General features: G+C 38.3%; 1 protein-coding gene across 8 annotated transcripts in view; it reads left to right on the top strand.

The window, feature by feature from the left end:
- Positions 1-21,944, top strand: part of LOC122566684 (zinc finger protein 628-like) — a 120,286-nt gene that overhangs the window by 41,062 nt on the left and 57,280 nt on the right. Inside the window, exon 4 of one of the 8 annotated variants that reach the window (XM_043724293.1) lies at positions 1,823-20,197. The exons of the other annotated variants lie outside the window; for them this stretch is intronic. Coding sequence (XP_043580228.1) covers positions 1,823-2,416 — 594 coding nt within the window. The 3' untranslated portion in view covers positions 2,417-20,197. Of the gene's footprint in view, positions 1-1,822; positions 20,198-21,944 lie in introns of those variants that run through there. 8 annotated transcript variants of the gene reach the window in all.

Genomic DNA, 21,944 nt, shown 5'->3' with positions numbered 1-21,944 from the left:
CTAGCTCACTGTCAAGAAGTTGACCTTCGTTTTTGGCCATGGTTGTTTTTTACTACATTTTTATATATATATATATATATGTATATACATATATATACACGACATATATATACGCAATACATATATATCGTTACATACATGTACTGATATTATGTGCAAGTTACATATATATATTCTCACGTTCGATATACATATATATGTATACATATATATATCTATCGTTTATACATATACAAATTATATTGACATTCATTATATTACCATTTGTTACTTTGTAATATTTGTATTTCGATTTGTCGTTTTTTTGGATTGAGTGCAATGCCTTTTGCTGCGGCGAGCCCTTTTTACGCCGCAGTGGCCATCTTGGCCCCGGTTACTACCAATGATCGTGTTGTATAAGCAAAAAGATTTTTGGAAAATATAAAGATAAAAAGAGATACGCAAAAAGAAAATGAAAAAAAGAAAAAGAACAGAAAAATCGGAGGAGGGACGAGGGGTGACGGGTGGGCTGTTGTTGTTCTTGAGCGAGGCTGTGGGGGTTGCCAGTTGGCCCGTACATGTGTCACCCACTATCCCAGATACGACACATATACGCGTCTATACATATATAGACACGTATAAGAATCCCCATATACGTGTGTATATATAAAACACGTTCCTTATACGTTGTTTTTACACACACAAATCAGACAGTTTCCTTATGTCATTATACATATGATATCTCTGGGGTGCGCGTCGTGCCAAACAAAAATGAGCGTCAACTTCTTGTGCTACCGTCTTACATGCCGTCGAGAGTTATCATTTTCTCGTCAGGCCTTCAGGGACTTCTTTTTTTCCACCGAAAAGAAAAACGAGAGGGGTTGATGATCATGATGATACAGAGGAGGAAGGAAAGACAGAGGAGAACCTCGCGTACACGCGTAACATCCGGTCATGCCAAAAACGCGCTTCTTACAATGTAGTGGTCTCGCGAAGACAAGCCTTGCCTGTTCTTTCTTTATTTATTTTTTTTTTCTCTACTACATTTTTTTTTCTATATCTTAACCAACGGTCTAGTGGCGATAGAGAGAATACAGTCAAGCAGAAGTAGTTAAAAGTTGAGAGAGCAAAGAGAACACGCAAGAGGCAACGGGAAAAAAAACGGAGAGAATGTGAGAGAGAAAGAGAGAGAGAGAGAGTGAGAGAGAGAGAAAGAAAGAGAACGAGAGAGAAAGAGAGAGAGAAAGAAAGAGAGAGAGAAAGAGCGTGGAAAAAAGAGAAAAAATAGAAAGTGAGACACGAGTTTTTTCGAACGTGCGCCGATTGAAGCCCGGCGAGTCGCGGCTCGTACATACATATATGTATATATACGATATATGTGTATCTGTGTACGCTGTGAGTCGAGTAGCGTCGAAACGAGCGATTTGTCGCGGCGAAGTAGCGGGAACGTGCATATAGCGTCCACGTATCATAAGTGACGGAGGGAAAGAGAAAGACGGAACGAGATATCTGTTCTCTGCTTGAAACGATCACTTCAAAGTAAAAAGAGGAAATGAAAACGGGAACTTTTTTTGCAAACAAAATAGATGAATAGATAAATAGATAGGTAGATGTATAGATGATTAAATAGATTAAAAAAAAAAAAAAAAGAAAAGAAGAAAAGAAAGAAAAAAGGGAAAAGAGTAAGAGAGTGAGAGTGAAAGAGTGGGGGAGAGCAAGAGCGTAAGCGTAAGCGAAAGCGAAAGCGAAAGCGGAGAGCGAGAAGCATTATTACTCTGTGGGGGTGTTACGGACGAGCTAAAGGGAAGACAAGAAGTTGATGTTCTTGTTTGTTTGGTTGCAGGAGTTGATGGGTGTGGATGAGCGGATGTTTGCGTGCATGTACTGCGGTGCCTCGTTCCTCCACCAGAGCAAGCTGGCGCGGCACATCCTCTCGCACAGCCTCGAGTCGCTCAAGTACCGTGAGCAGGCGGCCCACCTGCAGCTGCAGGCTCAGCTGGGTCTCGAACCCGGTATGCACCTGCCGCCAGAGGCCCACTACCCCACCGCAGGTACGATCGAGCCGATGGATCTCGAGCTCGCGGCCCACTCGGACCCGACCTCCGGCGTCGTCCTCTGCAAGTTCTGCGGCAAGTCGTTCCCGGACGTTGGCTCTCTGATAGCCCACCTACCGGCGCATACAGGTGACAGGCCCTTCAAGTGCGAGTTCTGTGGCAAGGCCTTCAAGTTACGCCACCACATGAAGGACCATTGTCGCGTGCACACCGGAGAACGTCCGTTCCGGTGTACGCTGTGCGGCAAGACCTTCTCGAGGTCGACGATACTGAAGGCCCACGAAAAGACACATTATCCGAAGTATGTGCGCAAGTTCCTGTCCCCGAGCCCCGTGGATCCCTCCGAGGAAGAGGCCCCGCCGCCGCCACCGCCGCATCATTGAGTTCGCCTTAGACCGTGCAACAACAGCCACGTTCACCACCGCCGGAGGAAGAATCGCCGATCGATACACCTTCTTCTTCTCCTTCTTCGTTTCCGTTTCCCTGCGTCCTTGTACCGCTTGGACGGGATCAACGCCGTTATAGTTTCATCGATCGCCACCACCGCGATGGAGGAGGATTCTCTCGATAAGAGGCGAATGATCGCGCATCCGACGATTTACCGGAGAATCGACGTCGTTGCCCGCGTGACGCCGGGAATGATGATGATGATGATGATGATAATGATGATGATGATGATGATGATGCGGTTCGACGAGGGAAAGGGGAACACGGACACGAGCAGTTTTACTACTAGTGGTGCCTCATTCTCATTCGCTCGTTGTTTCTCGTATTTCTTTCGTTATTTATCCCCGCTACTATTATTATTATTATTATTATTATTATTATTATTATTACTACTACTACTACTCCTACTACTCCTACTACTCCTACTATTACTACTACTCCTACTTATTACTACTACTACTACTACTACTCCTACTACTGCTACTACTACTACTGTTACTACTATTGCTGTTTCTTCTCCTGGTAGTCGTCTGTCATCGTGTCCTTCTCTCGGCACACCAGGTTCCGTCGTTCAGCCTCCTGTTCGTCGTGTTAAACGGCCGAGAAACGTTCGTGCGCCTCCTCCGTTGCTGTGTCACAGGGCGCTCGTCTCCTCGAGTAGTTCCCGTGATCGCTTCTCCCTGTTATCGTTCCTGGTCTCTCCTGTCTTTTCGTTCGTCTCCACGGAGGGTGTACACCTCGCGTTCATCGATCCCCACTGAGCGACGAGGCAAAAAGCCGGCGGTGTTTCTAGTTAGTCCTGTGATTTTGGTTAGGATGGTTGGTAAACGCGTGTTCAGAGGGAGGGACACGTTAAAACGAGCTCCCTCGTTTAATCAGTGCTTTAAGACGAAACGTTTAGCTTATATATATATATATCGATAAATTATTGAAGGTATATATATATATGTGAGTGAGAGGAAGAGCGAGAGAAAGTGAGAAAGGAAAGCAGAGTGAGAGGGTGGGAGAGAAAGGGGACAAAGAAGAGAAAAAGAAGATGAATATGAAGAGGATGCTGAAGATAGAAGATCGGGTTTTTAAATCGAGATAAATTACGCGAGATACAATTAACGGACAGTGTAAGAGAGGTCGAGTGAGAGGGAGGGAGAGAGAGAGAGAGAAAGAAAGAAAGAAAGGAAGAAAGAAAGGAAGAAAGAAAGAAAGGAAGGAAGAAAGGAAGGAAGGAAAGCAAGAGGACGAATGGATAAGAAAAAAAAAAATTTGAGCCGCCACGGTTGGTGCTTTTAAGAGATTTTCATAAAATGCTGTGAATATTATATTGATTACGATTAACTATAAACTATTGTAATAATGTAATAACGTTGTACGATGTACGATGTGACCGTTGTTGATACGATTGAGAATATTTTATACAGTTGACAAGGGGAAGGGTGTTGGGATTCGCGCGCCGACGATTACGATTATGACACAGAGAAAGGGCTACAGGGGGTCTGGGGAGGGGGGTTGGGTTAGGACTGACGATGGGGAAGGGATGTACGGGGTTAAGGGAGGGTAGAGAAACGTCCACACACGGCGAAATTCGATTCAGTTTGCGTTCGTGGACGTTCGCGGTTCAAACACGACGACATAGTAAAGCGAAGAAAACAAAATTTTAAGCGCGGCGCGGGGCTGCTAATTAAGTCGCGTTACGAGTGCGCCGGCGTCGATAACGGCTTTCCGAAACTGTTTTTTGCCTCTTTGTCCGTCGCGTGTTTATTTCGTTCATCTTGTTATTCGTGCGCGACGTTCATCTTGCCATCGTTGGCTGAATTTTGCGGTCTCGTTTATTCGAAGCTCGTCGAGGAAAATTATGCACGTACAACGTACCTTTGATTCTCAGATTCTTCGTTCTTTTATCCGTAAACGCTTTCAGTGTATTCGACAGTTTTCTCAAGTTAATTCACAGGTTATCATTTAGGCATGCGGATTTAAGTACGAAAGAAACTTTAACGCGAAATCTTCGTCTAAGCAAGATTTTAAAATCATCTCGTATGTCTTATCAGGTATAACAGAAGCGTTTGTAAAATACCTTCAGGATATTCGAAAGTTTTCTCGCACTAATTCCCGCAGGATATCATTTAGGCAGCAGAAAAGTATCGAAGAAATATTATTGTAAAACGTCTGTCTAATCAGAACTTGAAACCGTACGATCTCGTGCATTTCATCGGATTTAACAGAGCTATATAGTTAATTACATCGCGTTAACGAGAGATTATCGAATATCATTCGCGAACGTCTGTCTCGGGAAATGTCCCCGAAGCTGCTTCGATGCAGTCGTACATATATACGCGTGTTCACGATTACTCGCGAGCTCTTACCCAATTCCTATCACGCATCGACATAAACACGATATCGAGAGCGCGCGTCGGGCACGCCAAACGCATCGGAGACAGCCAAGTCGGCGCGTGTATCTAACGACGTTGTGTTAGGCCAGCGAACCAGTGCAATATCTAACTCATGACATGACGCAATTCTATCAAATCTTCTAGCCTAATTTCTCGTTTCTACGTTTCCTATAACCGTGATATTTTCGCCCGTATTCGCAGCTGACTTTTTGCTCCTCCTTGTTTATTTATTTCCGTTGTGTACAAGCCTGCGTAATAAGCCAAGAAGCGGTAGCCAGTCAAAGTTGATCGATCGATCGATTTTCGCCTGATTTATACGCCAACTTTAGAAATCTACCTGACGGATGGAAACGAAGGAAACGAATTATTTATAAAGGAAAGACGAGTCGTGGTTGTATTTTACGTATTTCGTGATTCTCCTTCCGAGTCGAAGATAGTGCAATAAGAAGAAAATAATATGTGAACGGAAGACGAGATGATTTTTTGAAACACGGAAGAAACGTTTCGGTCGATTCGCGCAGCGTTTCTGTCCAGTTCCATCGGCGTACGAAATTTTCACCTTCCTTTAAACGATTCGCGAAGAAACGGAAACGGAAGGCGGAACGTGACTTTAACGTACAGAGAAAACATACCTGTACATACCTGTACGACGTTATCCTGTAAGCAGGATGTGTGTGCCGTGTATTCGTGGATCGACATGGCGGAGATTCCATCGAGGTATGAGAAGCAGAGACATTTAATTACGTAGCTCTTTGAATTTTCTTTTTCTCTTATTTTCTACTTTCTACTTCTTACTTATTTGTAGCCGCTAATATCTTTCTTTACAGTGAATATATGGACAGTGAAATCTCCATAACGTATCGTATGCAAATTCTATTCTCATTTGAAATTTTAGTACCTACCGTTTAGTAATCGCGATTCATTATATACAATATATGCAATATATACATTTTACCATTTGATTTATTCCAAGTATTAGTTTTTTAATACCGATGATATTCAATAGTGTCCTCGTGTGTCTGCCGTTTCAAATACAAATGGAAAACTAAATTGCCAAAGTTAATATACATGCAGGAATTATACGATCTAAGAGCAGGTTTGCTACTCGAGAACAATGAATATTTATGAATGTTTAAACGGTAGAATCTAAATGAAATAGTAATCGGAAAACTGCGTAATTTGTGACAAAAATTAGCTGCGTTCTAGGAATTTATTAGGTTTCTCTGGGGAAAGAAACTAATTGCATCAAATAATCGTATCAAAAATTCGGAGAAAATTCTGCTTTGATATAATTTCAATAACGCGATTGTTTTGTTATTCTATACGAAGACCACAGGTAAAAGACACGATAGATGATATTTATAGATCGTTCATAGAAGGGCAATTCTATAAATTGAGTTAAAGATTATATATGTGTTTTTGTTGCACGTGCTTATGCAGCTAAACGCGTATTTTACCAGCCTCTTCGTACTTTTAAAAATATTGCCTGTCAAGATATGGAAATACTATTTGCCTCAACATTTATACGAGCGGTATAAGTTTTGTGTGAAATTCTCAATTTCATTAGTCGGGTGCACGATTAATATTCACCATCTCCGAAAACGAAGATCTTATTTTCATGAATTCACTTATCACACGGAGATGATATAAACAATCTCGAATTTCAAGGTAAATTAAAAAAAGTAAAGTTGACAATTTTTCTTCTCTGTTTGCTCGATGAAATTATTCGAGCTAACAAGTCCTTTTCGCTTGTAGATATTTCATCGTTCTGGTGTATTTAAAATATCCCTTTGTAATCATAAAAACGACGTTGATATAGAAAATCGCTATACTTATATATTTCACGAGCTTACGACGCTCTTTTATTCGTCCTTCGTTCGAACAGCGTTGATTTGAAAATATCGCGCTTACCGTACCAACGCCATATCGAATCGCTGATTCTTCGCAGCAGAAACGTCCTGCACACAGGATGACCCGAGACGCCTTTGTTGCACGGTGCATCTCACAAACGATGACCTTTCTCCACGATTTGACAATTTTCTGCTTCCAAAAAATCGTCGTAAATTCGTTTGTTCCGCGCTTTAGACGCGTTAGTGCATTGTTTCTGTTCGTACAAAACGTATGAAGCAAGCGTTGCATTGCGGTCAGCGCGATGCACGATGACCTCGCGTTTCTCACGAGCGTTCGGGTGATACGAGAACCAGTATTTGAGCTGCTTATTTTTGTTTTCCTATTAGTTTAGATAAGGTAATTAGCGGCTGTTGGAGTGTAACGAATGATGGCGATGTAGCTTTGGTAAATTATTGATCTAGATTTGAAGGGTCCGCAGTAATAAGGAGGTAGCATCGCTTTTACAGTAACTTGAATAAATCAACAAAGATCAATGAAAATCGCATCGATTTTCGGAATTTACTGTAAATTAATAGACGACTAATATTCGCTATTATTTATATTCGTTATTTCGTATACTTTTCTTTCTTTCTGATAAATACGAGTTAAATGTTAGGAGTTGCCTCCTCGCTGCAGTGGACTCTTTACGTAGTAAATTAAGAATTCGAGGTAACGAGTCAACATCGTTAAAATTATACGTACAAAGCTGGAATCGTCAATTTCCTTTCCTTGGTATCCGAAAAAAGAAATACACGTGTACACGTGATAACAGAAATTTACGGAAGTATCTATAATGCACGTTACGCTATCTGACATTCTTACGCTCAATTTCAAGTTACGAGGTGATTCTTTATCGGGCCAATTATACGTATTCTCGTGAATAATTAGGAACACTAAGAGGCTAAGAACAATCAGAAATTCGCAAATATTATTTCGTTTGTTTGTTAATAGGAAACTTTCAAAATTGAAGAAAATATTATCTAAATTGTAAATGGATACAAATTTGCCTATTACTAAACAATCGTACAATTAGTAACCCTATACTTCGAACTTCCTATTTCGAATTAATTCCTCGAAGAATTTATTTCTATCGCGTTACGCTCTTCTACGAAACCGACCATAATTTCCACGATTCTTTTTCCATACTTTCTTCCCTGCTTTGTAACAACGTACGTAATCGTTTAATCGTTTGAATCGCGTGACTCATCCCACGCGTAACTCGCCAGTTGCGCTCTTGATTCTAGATGGAAGAAAAAACGATTCTAGGAATCTTGAGAAGGGGTGGAGGCGCGGCAGGGGTTTCATCGAAACGTTCGTTTCGATCGTTCGACATTTGGAACGCAATTGCGGTCGATGCAGTCGTGCAGGACGAACTCGGTTTTTTTCCTCGGACGCATTGTATATTTAGTAGCCGGCTACTTTCCACCACCGTCCTCCTGCTCCTCGCAAGAGACCCTCGCGAATGGAGTCCCTGGTAATCGATCGATCCGTGAAATATTCATAGTGTTCCGTGTGCGGAGGCCCGTGGTACTGCAACGAAGGACTCGACCACGGGACCTCTGGTCGCTATCGATTAATCGAAAGGCTCGCCGTGCACGATTTCGGTGTCGTCACAGACGAAACGTGAATATTAATCCCGTCACCAGACCTCGGTTCGTCCCCGTTGCGGTTACGACGAGGGATCAAAAGTTAATGCGTTTCATTTCGAATCCTCTCGAATCCTTTCCTCGCGTTTAATTCTACTCCCGGGTCTCTTGTTATTTTTCTTTCCATTTTCTCCATTTGGTTTCCTGGCTGGCCGCCAGATCTGATTCCAGAAGGGATTAGGGAGTTTCAAGCTTGTAAACTGGAAACGATTCGCTTCCACTTTTTGCGACACTTTGACGCGAGTCTTTCTTCGCTTTCTTTTTTCTTTTTTTTCTTTTTTTGTTGTTCCCTGCTCCCTTTTATTTTTCTTTTCTCTTTTTACTCTTTTAATTTGCGTTTCTATTCCGGCTACGTTTTTAATCGAAGTATCGACGTTTGTTCGATGATTGACAGCCGCGTAAAAAGCTCGGTACGTCGATCATGGAGCTTTACCGGCGAGTGTACGTGAGCTGGTTGTCGTCTTTGCATTCAGTTTGACGAAGTTTGCGTCCGAACGCTTCCCACGTATGCTGTTGTTTTTGTTTGGAAATTTTATTTCATTGGAGAAACCAATTCTGGTTCCTCGCGTTGGTACTCTAGAAATACTTGGTTTAATAGAGAGTGATTAAAATACGAAATTATCATTGATTTCTTCACACTCGTTTCTTCGTCCTGACATCGTAATATTTATGAATGTCTTGCTGAAATTTTCGATGAATATCGAATTTCTCGAAATGAAATTACAACATCGATCGGTTGTAGTTCGATCAGCTTTTTACACGCCTTATTTCTATAATTGAAAATCAATAACGCGAATTTCGAATGCTTTCTCAAATATTAGCTACTTCACCATATTTTTACATTACATTTCGATGGAATTTATTTCCAATTTTACTCATTCTTCTGAATTTAAATGGTGCAATTATTATCTTTTGTATTATGAAATTAAACTCTCGGAACTTCTTGCTCGAAACATACACATACAAGCTTTCACATAAATAACTAGAAGGAGAGAGTTAAATGTTATTGCTTTGCAATTTATATTCGATTACAACATGAAAAATGATATTTCTTTTTCAAGTGTGATTTTCACTCGCATTATCGATACTTACCAAAGGATAATCTATCGTTATCTCTGCGAATCATTCCAAATAGAGTTTCGTAAACCCTTTCCCCTCCGTGAAACTCGCGAATTTCTACGTTAACGATCGCAATTGATTCAAACTGTTCGTTTCGTTAAAATTTATGAAATCCTTACACGTTCGGGTAATATAGGGGAATTACGTATTTATCGGGCTAAATACCCTTGGAGGAATAAATTTCGCGTAATTTAACAAACGATGAATAAATACACGATCACGAAGAAATTATGAACCATTAAAACGCGGCTTGTTGTCGGTAGCATTCCGACCTATTTGCAATTTTGCCAATGCTACTACAACTGGTACAGTACTTAATACTTTTTTCACAAGCAATCAGCATTTCATTCTATTTTACTTTGCCACTCGGTATGCATTTGTTTTCATACGAGCGAAAAAGTAGGCAAAGAATTTCATTCCAAGCATTTTAAAAGGACTAATCAAACAATAAGATTCTTTCGTATTTATGACGCTTATTGTTACGAATATAAGTCGAGCGGATAAGGAGGAATTTCAACGGATCTAAACAATTAAAAAGGAATAATCGAGAAATAGAAAACTTGAAAAGAGTACATATTTGATTTGTTATTTCTATACGAATATCATATTCGGAGATGATTTGCATTGTGATTCGTTTCAGTTGATCGAGTGGTCGTTCTATTTAAAAATACTTTCTTAGTCGTTATTCACATAGATAATCAAAATTTACGCATCGCATTAAGGTATTAATATGAAAAATTGGAAAGAAGCTCTTGGACATTGAAAAGGAATCGACGTTTGTCGAGTTAAAATCAAATTCTCTATAATCGGATTAGCTTGGTATCATTGGTTAACTTATGGCAATTGTACTAATGCGTTCCCGACAAGAATAGAACGCGTCTTACCGATTGTTTAATAATAAATAATTTTCAGAGATAAACGCAAAAATCATGTATGATCATTCGTGTCCAAAATTGATAAGCTTTTAGTAAAGCGACATTCTCGATTTTTACTGTTTCCATTTTTCTTCCAATAATTTGAAAAATTATATATATATAGAATGACGTGACATATCTGAAAATAATAAGTGTAGGAAGAAATTATTATTTATTGTTCCATTTTAAATGCTAATTTTAAATATTAATCTTTCAAAACAGAACGATTTTTCTCTTAATCAGAAACAATTGACAAATACCTATCAATTATGCCAAACAATGAGAAACAAAATACAAGAAAGAATATCTATCGATTCTATACAAGTCTCGATACGAAGAGGTAGTCGTAATGCAGAACGCAAGCTTAGATAAATTGTGTGAAATCTAAACATACACACGCGTCGCAGTAGAACTTTTCATCCGATCGAGCCAGAATCTTTATCAATCTTTATAATTTGCGACGACTTATGCAACCAATAAGTTTATCGAATAACCTTCCCAACAAAATTTATCGTTATATGAATCATCAACTCACAGTTGGATCGTTCCAACTTGGAGCGTTTCACGGACGGATACAGCACGTTCGATAAGAAAATTCACGCGAGATTTCAAGCAATTTCGCCAAGGGAACGTATCAGAGAGAAAGAAAGAAGAGTAATTTCTCGACTAAAAAATAAATAGAATTTTTCAGGCTCGTTATTCTTAAAAAAGTCACCGTGGAACAAACGTTTTACCGAATTTAGGTAGCTCTCTTTTTCGTATTTGCGTTGTCACGTAAGTTTCCGCGCGATGGCATCGAACGTTCGCTCTCACCTCGCATTTTCCGCGAATCCTGATCGTCCCTGATAAGCCAGATCGACGTTTAAACCGCGCGTGATTCTGCGTTTAATCGAGCTTTAATTTTCAGTGATGCACCCGGCTCGTCCCAAACCCTGCGACCAATCGAATTCGATCGACTCGACACAAAACGCTCGATCAATTTATAACGAGCATCGATTAACCGTCAGAGACAATTCCTGGAAACATTTGTCGAACAGGGAACACGTAGACCGTCGAAGGATATCATTGATAACTTGCAAAATAATCTGCAGATTGTTTCAAGTACTTTGCTTCTCGGTGACGAAGCTATCAAGTTTTCTTTTTGTCGTGACAGTGCGAATTATTGTACAAGATGCCTTGCAAAGTGTAGTATTATTAAGTGGAATGTGCTTTATTTTGTTTAAACGATAGACAAAAAGTTTTTCCTTTGGTAAAAAAAAATAATTACATAAGAAACGATTACAAAGAAACACTTGCAGTTTTCAATTAGCTCAAACAGAACATTAAAACAGCACTCTCTCATCACTGAATTTAAGGACTTACGGATAAACGTATTTATGAATCAAAATAGTAACTTTTCGCGTGGAAACAATAACTCAATTGGGCAAAACTATCCAAGTGATATTTCTAATGATAAATCTAGGCCTTCGTTTTGGTGTATTTTCTATCTACATTTCCTATTTGGGTTGTGCTTCTTTAGATGACAAGGGATGTCTAATTTCAAGTCATTATTCAGAAGTAATCGATTCTTTCAAAGAATCATATAAAAATAATACAAGCTACTTTGTACATTAATTCTGTATTGCTTCATTACGATCTCCTCGTTCATTCCAACGATCAAGTATTTTTCCATCGATAATAGGCTTCTCGTTGCTTATTTGAAAAGTGTTTGCGTAAAAATCGTAGTTCACAAAATCGAACAACAATTTCAAGAAGCTTCCTTCTTCTTCGTGGTACGCAGTAACTAACGTAAACTCCAATTTCAACAGCGACAGAGAAAGGAGCTTCGATCAAACAGAAGCTCGAACAAACAAGCCACGAGTTAAACAGCTACAACGAACTCGATTCTGTAATAAAAAAAAAGAACGAAATTCCCGAAAAGATCAGTCAATGAGTTTCTCGATATCGGAGAAAAATTCGACAAACGTCGAACGAGAAAAGCCAGAAAACGATCGATATTGCCAACGAAGAACAGAGTCGTTCGATCTTGCGAAACGATCGCGAGCGAAAGAGAGAGAGAGGGAGAGAGAGAGAGAGAGAGAGAGAGAGAAATTGGTCTGTACGATGCGAGGCGAACGTTTCGTAGGAGCGGAATCCTTATCCGGTTAGCGGGCGATTGCCGCGGAAAAATCGCAATTAACGAGAAGAGCCGGCCGTTACGAGCGTAACCTTGCAATCGTAAAGGTCTAAAAATATAATGAACGCACGGAAAACTGCATAATGCATCGACCCAACTGCGCGCTGCGTTATCGCGCTCGCGAGCCACCGAGCGAGCATGCATGCATGCATGTATGTACAGCGTGCACGTCACGACAGATAAATCGTAAATTGGACAGTGACGCTCAATTTTGCGTGCGAACCGCGTCGCGAATTTTTCCCTCGCTCGCGATACCGCTAGGGGTTGTCACGTTGAATGGTGGAAATTACGAATTTTGCAGTCAACACTTGTTAGAGGCTGGCTGACTAATTTCGAGTGTGCGAGTCACACGAATTTGCAATTTGATAAAACGGATGTACGTATTAATGCGGAGTTTTGATCGATATAAGTGGCAAAATGGTAACGTTGCTTTTGGATTTTATTACATTCAATCGTTAATTCGGCGTGATTAGATCGTAGGTGATCTTGGAACGATTTAGGTTTGGTTTTGGTTTGGGCTGGGTTTAATTCATTTTTTGGCGGTTTAATGTTAATTGAAATTTGATGTCTCAAGTATATGATATGTAGTGGCTACAAAAGAGTATTTGCTCGTATCATTATTTTCCAAGTTTTACATTTGGTACACCATGATACGCCAAGTGATACGAGATTTAGTGTACGTGGATTTAATTAATTAGTTTGCAAATGCTGTGATATATACAATGGTTTGCAAATAGTTCTCGTAGTCATTGTATTCTCAGATTAGTTGGTAGTTGAACTACGTGATTTTGATTTTTACTTAAATTCCATATCTTATATCGTAGATACATTTCATTATCTTTATTACGTAAAACATAGAATATAAATCAATGTATAGAATTATATCTAAAATTATGAAAGGTTAAAAGTCAAGTGAATCACCTATGATCTACGATCTAATGATTAATAATCGAGGATTGATGTCTCTTTTAATTAGAAAAAAGTAAGTTTTTAAGCTATTATTAGCGAACTGTTAAATTCGTAAAAATAGATATCTTCGACTGGAGAAAAATAACGCTACTACCTATTCTCTGTCAGATTTGTGACACTTCGTTCTAGATCGCTCCAATTACACGTGAAAACTTCATTTGAATAATACAGAGAGGGGTATTTTTGTTTGAGCAATGAAAGTTCTATTTCCACTGATTATTACGAGCCGTCGTTGACTCACGAGGGAAGAAACGTATTTTCGAAATTATTCGCGGAAGGTAAATTCGATGACGAAACCTAAACTTAAAAATCTCTATCGACGGTAGCGATGGAAATACTGAAAGACGTTAGATGGAAGTTTGGAATATTTGTAATTACATAGCGATAGATAGTAAATTTAGTAAATTTTGGTGTTGAACATTTCTGATGATCAATTCAATGAAATTTACAGATATTTGATGGCGTATGTAATGATTTTTCTATTTTGTTCGACCAAAGTTCATCGAGATTTCCAGAGCATTATTTTTCCGAATAACATTATCGCTTTTTAAGTCGATATTCATTCGGAATTCTATTTAAAAAATGAATTACCTAGCGAAGCATAGCTGACTATAAATTTCCTAGTTATTCTAAAGGCCGTGATTTCTTAAGTTATAGTTCTTTTCAATCGAGTCCATTAAAAGAAAATATGAACTCTTTTTTACGCGTAACTTTCTCAAGAGTCTAATATTATGTAACGAGTACCAAAGAGTTTCCTTCGCCGTCGTTAAAACTTTATTTGTTCCTGTCACTTATACGAAGTCATTCATTAAGCGTGGCCATAAATTGTCACGAATACGTATGCGGTGTAAGAAAATCGTTAGCGCGTAGAAAGAATAATTTGAACTTAAGAAGGCGTAATAGTTAAAACTACAGATAGCAGTTGAGAATTTAGATGAAATTGCCGGTAGGTTTGCACATCTGACCGTGCAACTTTTACGTGGAACAATTGTTGGAACGACGTACGCAAAGTAGGGAAGGGTAATTGTCCTGTGCATGCGGAACGCAAAGAAAGGGAGGACATTGTGAGCGCAAGGGGAAACGGATCGTCTGTGATCAGACGTATTTTACGATACCACGGACATTACATTTTCCCATAAATTTAGATAGCTGTTTCAAAAATTAAAGAGCGCAAGTTCTAGAATACAAATTTACTTGCTGTTCGATGTAAAATTCATGACCGTATATTTTCGTTTCTTTTTGCGTGAAACAGCCATAAAATCTTCTTTTTCCACATGAAAATTTCATCACACGATATCTCTTTAATTTAAACGTATGATTATTTAGATTTGTATAGCTACTTTTTAGATCTCTTGATAACATAGACGCGTTGTTCGTGTATGTACATGTCCTGCGTATAATTTTGTGTAAATTTGGGAGCAGAGATGCGTTGAATATTATCTTTTGGTTACCTCATTGCGGAACGTTCGGTACTCTTGTTCAATGGAATTATGTATTTTTGTCCCGCTATTAATTACTGATTAATTATATCGATATAATTTTAGCAATTGCAAACAGATAAACATGCTGACGAGCATGAACGTAGTTTTGCAAATTAATTCAATAATTTCTACGTCATAAATTGGAAACGGTAATTAGATTGGATATCTGTTATTATTTATTGAATCATTCAGTAAGTAATCGATCAAAACGCCGTTTATATGCATGCATGTTAAAATATCTGATAAACGTGATAAAAACTGCTTGATGGTATTAATAACTGTCTAGTAACTCCATTAACGGTCTCGAGCAGACGTATTTTCCAAATAAATCTCTAATCACAGATAGTTTCTTTGAAACATCGTACATTTTGTCCAAGTAATTTTCAAACGTTTCAATACTTCTGTCCAAAGATTAACTAGTTCGTTGTTCCAGATATATAACGATTATCGGTCCATTTATCCAACGATCTATGCAATTAATTAGTTAGACGCGTGTAATTGATCATGACCCATCAGATTCGAACATGAGAAAATCTACATTTCATACGCATTAACCCGATACAAACAAAAAACAGTCTGTTTGTCGACCAAGAGTACTCAGCCTCTCGAGCGTTATGCATTTCCAACATCTCATCGCGCGAAGAATTATACCTCGTTAATTGCGATTCTCCGAATGAAGGAAAGAAAGAAAGATAGCGGAAACTTCCGTATGTACTTCTACGCACGTACACGTACACACACGTTCACGTAAAAAAAAAAAAAAAAAAAAAAAAACAGAAACGGCCGATCGTTTTCCACGTTTTCCCTAAGAGGGCCACTCTCTCGTTCGTTTATCGCGGCGCGTTTCATTTTCACGCGTTGGTGATTCTCGACGACGCGACGCGACGTATCGTCTCCTCGACTCAATTACCAATTTACGGAGAGCGATCGCGGGCCACGATTCCGGATAATCATCGTGGCCATTCGAGCAGGGACGAGCACGAGGTGAAGCCAGGTGAAAGAGAAGACTAATCCGTTCGGTATCGAAGAGCCGTTAATTGTATCGCGAGGAGAAAACGATCTTTTAATCCGTGTTCGAACGCTGATCGCTGACGCTGAACGATTTCAAGGATCTGGCTGTCGCTAACTGCTGGCGTAATTCGAACGCCATCTTTGTCGTCGTCGACGTCGTCCTATTTACACGCACGCATAGGGCGCCAGTTTTCTCTTGATGGGTGCACGGACACGTTCGAGGTCGCAATTACGCCGCGAAACGCGGAACAACGATCGCCCAGTAAAGTGCAATCGAGAAGAGAATTAATGAACGCCGCGCACCGCTGACGTAGAGTACAATCAATTAGTAAAGTTCCAATTAACGTAGGTTTTAGGTCATCCCGATGGTTGCCGCGTGCACCGAATCGACTGATCGCGGCCTCGACTTCCGCACTCTCGCGACCATTAAGATCCCATCGCGTGAACAGCTTTCTCAATTTTATCGGACCAAGTCTATCAAACAGTTCGTCCACAATTCGCCCAATTTTTCCCTAGATTATTATTTGCTTTTTTTATACTCTTTTTCTTCCTAATTGATCCATTTGACGTTCTCGTCTCCTCGATCGGAAGATCTTCCGCGTCTGGTTTAGGGAGCGCGATTTTCTGCATTTGGTTCGCTAGGTACGAATTTTCGGGCAGGTATTCGTATTTGTCTGTCGCCAGTAGCTAACACGTCGTATCTAGTGTCGTTTCATTTTTCAAAGTATCGCGCGTGCACTTCGTAAGAGACACACGACTCAAACTTTCAGGAAAAGCGAACAATTGTTTGGAAACTTAGAAACCAATTACTTTCTAAACGCATAATATTGACGTAGTGGACAAATATTACCTCCGTAATCTTTCATTCTTGGCCCTTGAAATTCTACTTGGACGCTCTTCTAACGCAGAACTGAATTATTTCGAGTTGTAACAACTTTTGAAATACATTTGCGTGCGTTGAAATATTTGAAGTTCTTCGTGTTTTTTTAAAAATGATGGAACTTCGGTTTTCTTCGGTTTCGACGTCGTAGATAGGACATTTAAACTAAAAAAAGGGTAGTTGTATTTATTGGGAAAGGTTTAGAGGCTCGATAGTAGGTTTCTAAATATTTTGTTGTTAATTGTCGAGAAGATTCGATGGAAATAATTATACTTAAAATTATAGGCATTGGTTCTATATATATTTGGATTAATTAATAATTCAATTTAAGGATAGTGAAAAATAAGCGCGCAAGTATAGAAGCTCTGAGGAACAAACAACGACAGAAAGAATCTTAAAAGTCGTTCTAATCGAGTGAATACGAAGGAAATAAGTAAGCAAGTTCGAAATCTTTCTCTTCGCTTCGTTCCTAATTTGTTGTTTCTACTATTTGAAAGTGAGAAATTAAAACGAATTATTATAGTACAAAAATTATTTAGATTTACGTAAAACTAGGATGATTTTTTTCTAGAGATAATCGTTTTCTTAAACCAAGTATATAATCTCTATCAATTTGTTTAGCGTATTTAGAGGTTAATCAGAGAATTTTTTTTTCTTCGATTACGAATATTTTAGAAGTTAAATCGTTGAAATATTGACAAGGAAGCTTTTCAAGCTCTATAATTTATACTTCAAAAAATGTGCAATACAATTTGATAAATTATTCGAGCAATTTATCGAACGTTGTTAAAAATCTAGAAATTTTTACGAGACTCGCCCGTCGTCGGTTATCATTTTCCTTATTTTCCACGTACGTATCTCTATATCCCCCTTCAATAACTATGTTATCTACGCTTAATTTTCGCTTGTTTCGTCGAGGGGCATTTATTACTCCGAAAATCGAATATTTCTACTTGTATTTCGTATTACTCTTTTATTTAAACGATAATTTATTACCTTATTATCTGAGCATTTTTGACACGAACGTCCACATTTTCGCCGAGACGCAACGTCACCCCTTTCAACCTCTTTGTCTTCGAGACTCGCGAAACGGAATAGAAGCAACATATGCGGTACGAGAACGAATTCTAACCGCGAACCTCGCGAAGACCATTCGATTTTCGATCTCATCTTCGTCATCGTCGTGAAAACTGCACGTGCCTCGAATTCTATCGTACACCGGTCCCTCTATATGTATATACGATAGTAGAAAATGAACGTAAGCGATATAAGTATTCCACCTAGATACTTAGATCCTCTTGTTAATGTTTAGTTTAATGATCGTTCGCCAAAAATACTGAAAAGGTGAAAAAAAGAAAAAAAAAAAGGAAGAAAAAAGAAAGAAAGAAGAAGGGAAACGCAACTCTGACCGATGCTGTATATTATAGGTTATATCATATCATAGATAGACTATGGATGTTTGTGCAAAACGATATTTTTATAAATACGACGAAGAGAAAAAAAAGGTAGGATCTATATAATGTTTCGTTTCGCTTATCGAATATCCTAACGAATACCTAACTTGGAATATTTCATATATTTCTGCGTACTACGTCTTATTTTACTGAAATTTTCTATAAACGCATAAATATCCGTATTCTACTTGCGTATAAGTTATGTTGCATCTTGGGGAACGAATTCTCTAAATAGGCGACGAAGCACGTTGGTCTTATTATTATTACTTTTATTTTATTATTACTTCGTTTGATTATCCTTACATAGAAACCTTGAACAACGGTTGATTATTATTTTTCCGAATGGAAGTAAGAAATTTTTCGTTGTGGTTCTTTAAGATGCAAGACTGGACACTTAAAGAAGAGGGGAAAGCTTCGATTCGGCTCCTAAAGATCTTGGAATCCCTTAGCTCTTAGTTCGGCGAAGTAGCTCTCGAGTTTCTGTTTTCAAGTTCCTAAAGACTCGTTCTAACTCAATTGTATATAATATATAGGCGATAGATCGTACTTAATAGCGTAACTAAATGTAAACGTCCTATCGTTTGTAGATAGCGCGTAAGTGAACGTTCGAGATGTCCAAAATCCGACGCGGAGCCTGAAACGTTGCTGTTTAACATTTATCTAGGCGCGTTTCGTTCTTCTTCGTTTTATCTTACTTTAACTCTTCCCCTCGCACATGGCCTTCATCAACGATATTATAAACGTATGATTTTTGACAAATATTCTCACACCTAGCCAATACCTTTGCACCTACATAACGAGTATCGTTCGTCAATGTACTTAAGATCATCGATATTAAATTTCGAATCTATCGATGTTTATTTTTGATATTAAAATTTCCTTGCTCAAAGCGAAAACGTTAATCTTTATATTTAGCGAAATTTCAATACTTTGATCACAATATCGATTAATTGGATTTTAATATTGACGATTGAAACTTCCTCTTTGTAGGATCGAATTGATTTTCGTGTGATTCGCTTTTTTTCTAGTATTTTTATTGCGCTTTATTTAAAGGAATTTGACTAAAGCTACGGACGATTTATTTCTGACGTTTGAGCATTTTATCGGAATAATGGCAAACGATCTTTTAACTTTTTTTAAATACTTCTTGACAGCCAACGATCCTCGAAACGGCGAAAATATAAATAATCGAAAAGTTAGAAGATCTATTTGCCAAATTGATCGCTATTGAATCGAGCATGTTAAAACATTTCACCTGTGTTTAAAAATTGATCGTGTATTTAACATCAAACAATCCTTCGAACGGTGATGAGAACATAAATCATAAAGAAAATGTAACATTTCCCAAGTTAATCGTTTCTTGGCTCAACGTATGGAAAAGCGATGAGTAGATCTTCGGTGACAGCTTATTCTTTTCTGTAAAGTAAAAAGATGTGCGAGGGGGGACACGAACCCTTTCCGTCCACGAACGTTGTGACACATTATTAAGTTAAGTTTACCTCGCGTAACACTGATCAGTACGTTTGGCGAAGATTCTTCACTTGTACTTTCGTAGCGTTTTCTAGCGTAGAAATTGTATTAGAATCGATTTGTAAATAGAAGGTAACGCCGTAGCATATCTCGCCCGTATCTCTTGCCAGGGGGTGTCACGTTGGAATACACACATACACATATCCGATTAGATTTAATTCCTAATTAGAGTTCCTGTTGAAGGCAGCTTACCGTTTGTTAACGGGGTGGACTCTCTATTCTCTATATTCTTTCCCTTTCTTTTTTTTTTTTTTTGTCTTTTTCGCGAACGCGCGTTAAAACGATCGTAGCCAGCGGAAATCGACTTTGCTGGACGCTTACCAATCGAATCTCGTCCGGTTCGTTTCGTTTCGACTGGTCGGTGATCGTCCTTTTCAATGGATTAACACCATTTCAACAGTCGATCTGATAAGAGAGAAGTTACGAATTCTCTTGAAAAAGCGTTGAAAAAATTGTTTCGTTGGTGTTTGTTAGAAATATGATTATCGAGAGAGTTTGCCGATTTGCTGATTTCTATATATTAGTAATGTAATTGCGGAGAATGTTACGCGTTAGAGAATTATCGAGAGAAATCGGTGGTTATTATCTTTACTAGATTTATCAGGTATATAATACGTATATCGGATGTAAAATCGGATATTTAATGGAAAAATTAATCGAGAGAAGAATCGGTTTAATTGCCGTGCCGCTTTTAGTCGTATATTAAACAGGCAATCGACGAACGTGCAAAGATGAGAATATCGGAGGGTCGTGTAGGTGACCACCGTAATTCTATCATTTCTCGTGCTGATTTCCCTTAATTATCATTTAGCGGATGGTATTGACAGTATTAAAAGAGTTACAAAGAGTTTTAGATAACCGTGTCGTGGTTGTTCCCACAAGATACATACGAGAAACACAAATTACATTGAACGTACAGAAAACGGAAAACACATAATATATACATATATATATATATACACATATAAGAAATATATAAAATACACACATACTTATTATACACGATATAATAGTACGCGTATACTAAACGAAGGAAAGCTATAATAATACAATATATATATATATATATATTTATACATATATATATATATATATATATATATATATATATATATATATATATATTGACGATATATTATAGACGTATGTACACGGATTAACTACGAAAGACACAACACGAGGACGCGTAATTGGCAAGCACTTTTTACGAAGTACAAGACGTTAATAGGATTTTATTAGTACCGACCGGATGTGACGCGCGTGTTCCAGTGTGTGGGTGGACCAGGATACGTGGATGCGACGTGTATGAAGTGCGTGTGTGTCCGTATGTGCGTAGGTGTGTGCGTGGAAAATAACGTAACGAAGAAAACGTCGAGAGAAAAAAAAGAAAAAGAAAGGATTTTTGCGCGGAACGATCCTGCGTGTATACTTGATGAGAAAGATTGATTTAATTATAGGGTTAGGGGAGAGACAGGAGTGAGAACAAGGGCGTTGCATGTACGATAATAATTATTTAGGTACCTATTCTAGACGTGTATACGTATATATCTATATATCTATATATACATAAATATACGTATATATGTGTGCGTGTGTGTGTATATATAAATATATATACGTACAATACACAGGCATACATGTGAAACCTATAAAACGATTAACGCGATTAATTAATGTTTTTTTCCGGACTAAAGTTCCTTGGGGGTAACGCGTTTGGTACGTGTCTCGAACCGAAGCCGCCCCGATGTGATGACGGTGCTTTGTTTCTCTTTTAATTAGAACTATATTATTGATTTTTCATCATCCTTAAGCGATATAGTTATGTTACTTAGAATTTATTTTGTTATTCTAACAATATTATTATTATTAATTATTATTATAATATTATTATTATTATTATTATTATTAATTATTATTATTATTATTAGTTATTATTATTATTATTATTATTATTATTATTATTATTATTATTATTATTATTATTATTTACGACATACTATTACGTTTACT

This window comes from Bombus pyrosoma, linkage group LG4 (assembly GCF_014825855.1).
Source record: "Bombus pyrosoma isolate SC7728 linkage group LG4, ASM1482585v1, whole genome shotgun sequence".
NCBI lineage: Eukaryota > Metazoa > Arthropoda > Insecta > Hymenoptera > Apidae > Bombus > Bombus pyrosoma.
This window is presented reverse-complemented; position numbering and strand designations above follow the sequence as displayed.